The 1,827-nt window shown below is 43.7% G+C and overlaps 1 protein-coding gene across 2 annotated transcripts in view; it reads right to left on the bottom strand.

Moving 5' to 3' along the window:
* ARID5B (AT rich interactive domain 5B (MRF1-like)) overlaps positions 1–1,512 on the bottom strand; it is a 183,612-nt gene extending 182,100 nt beyond the window's left edge. The window contains exons 1-2 of one of the 2 annotated variants that reach the window (XM_014538742.1): positions 1,010–1,512; positions 315–569 (exon numbers count right to left, since the gene is read on the bottom strand). In XM_014538742.1, the coding sequence (XP_014394228.1) occupies positions 315–569; positions 1,010–1,030 (276 nt within the window). In that variant the 5' untranslated portion in view covers positions 1,031–1,512. The remainder of the gene's footprint in view (positions 1–314; positions 570–1,009) is intronic. The other variant, XM_005865124.2, reaches the window with a different exon arrangement.
* Between the last annotated feature and the right edge of the window lie 315 nt (positions 1,513–1,827).

The raw sequence follows: 1,827 nt of genomic DNA, 5'->3' as shown, positions 1-1,827 counted from the left end.
GGCATCCCCCCCAATACACACACACACACACACACACACACACACACACACACACATCCTTGAACAAAACCCTTCTCGAACAAGTTATCTGATCTTGACTAAAATCAGCAGTTGGATCCTCTTTGTAAAGCTGACAGCCAAACTCTGACAATGGCAAAATACTCGAGCCCCAGCTAGTGGCGCTACCCCTTTAAAAAAGGAGTCGATCCTGCTCGCCTGCAGAAGTGAATACAGTATTTTCAAGCTTGCCCTGTAATAAGCATTACGAGGGGGAAATAATAAAGAAAGAAGAGAGGGAGATATAAGTTTACCACCTCGCCATGGTCGCTATTTCTGCCCTGGGGAGTATCTTCTGGGAGGAAATAAAGTTTAGAGCTGGATAAAAGTTGCCGGCTGGTCCTCTCTTCCCACAACAGCTGGAGCTCCGCTATGCAAATCGGATCCTTTGGCGTACATCTTACAAAGAAAAAGTCGCCAAGGGACAAAATTCTTGGTTTGCCTTCAAGGTGGAATTGAAAAGCCTTGTAGAAAATGTAAGGTCCGTGCAAGCCACACGGTGAGCCGACCCACTGCAGGGGGAAAAAAAAAAAAAAAGCACCAAATAAATAATGTAGCCATCAGAGCACAAACATCTATTTCCAGACACATTTACACACAGACATCCACACTCTTAATACAGAAGAGCCATCAGATATAAAGCTGGGTGTAAAAATAATAGACCCCACAAATTTTCTGCTTCCCTTAAAAAAATTTTTTTTAAAAAACCTCCGGGCCCCCCCACCGCCACCTCTCCCTACCTCTCCATCGGAGGCGGTAAAATTACATTATGTATGTATGATCAGTGCAGGGATTTTTTTAAACAATAAAAATGATTTGGGGGGATGCAGAGGGTAAAAGTTTGGTGAAAAGTTTGTGGGGGGTGTGGGTGGGTGTAGAGGTGTGGGTGAGCTGGGGGGCTGGGGGGTTCCGAGGGGTGCCGGGATCGGAGGAGCGGAGGAGAGCGAAATACCTGGAGTGAGTTGGGCTCCATCTCGACGTTCTGAATTGATTGAACTCAACATTCTCTCCAAACTTGTTGGCTTGAATGGATTGCATCAGGTCCTGGCAGGGAAAAACATTCTCTGTCTTCAGCCGGCGTAATGTCTCAATATAAAACTGAGTTCTTGCCTCCCCTTCGGCACCAAAATGATTGAAAATATGTCCTAATATTTCTCTGACGACTCAATTTTAAGCTCCTGTCAAAACTGTGTAGGATTCCCTCCAAATGTAGGTTGATCAAATTCATAACCGGGAGAAAGGCTCCGTCCGATCTCGGCGGGAAGCGGATGGATCAAGGCAAAAAACATATAGGAAGGTCTGTAAAAATAAAATCCACCCCAAAACTGTGTGAAGATGAGATCTCCCTCTGCCCCATCTCCCTTGTCTATGGGTGTCGGCTGATGAGATTTTTGGAGGAGACGAGAGTTGACGAGCTCCGCTGTGCATCTGACAGGACCTGCTTGTATATGTCTAATATAAAGAACATTTCCTGCAGAGATTCCGGGGCGCTGCTCCTCTTTCTAATGCTCCTTAGCAGATTTGCTGTTATTAGACATGTAGATTTGTTTGATAGTTAAATTACGCTTCCTCACTGCCATGTTTTCGAGAACTAATCTGTTAAATTATCTTTTGATGCCTATTTACATGGAAGGGGAAAGTGGGTTATCGATTATATAAACATATAAATATTAATGCATTTGTTCGCTTCGCAAAAAAAAAAAAAAAACTCAGCATAAAATAAATAAATAAAAAGACCAGAAAGACAAGTGAGCAATGCACACACATCTC

This window comes from Myotis brandtii, unplaced genomic scaffold (assembly GCF_000412655.1).
Source record: "Myotis brandtii unplaced genomic scaffold, ASM41265v1 scaffold196, whole genome shotgun sequence".
Taxonomy (NCBI): domain Eukaryota; kingdom Metazoa; phylum Chordata; class Mammalia; order Chiroptera; family Vespertilionidae; genus Myotis; species Myotis brandtii.
The sequence above is the reverse complement of the archived record's forward strand: the minus strand, read 5'-3'. Positions and strand labels throughout refer to the sequence as shown.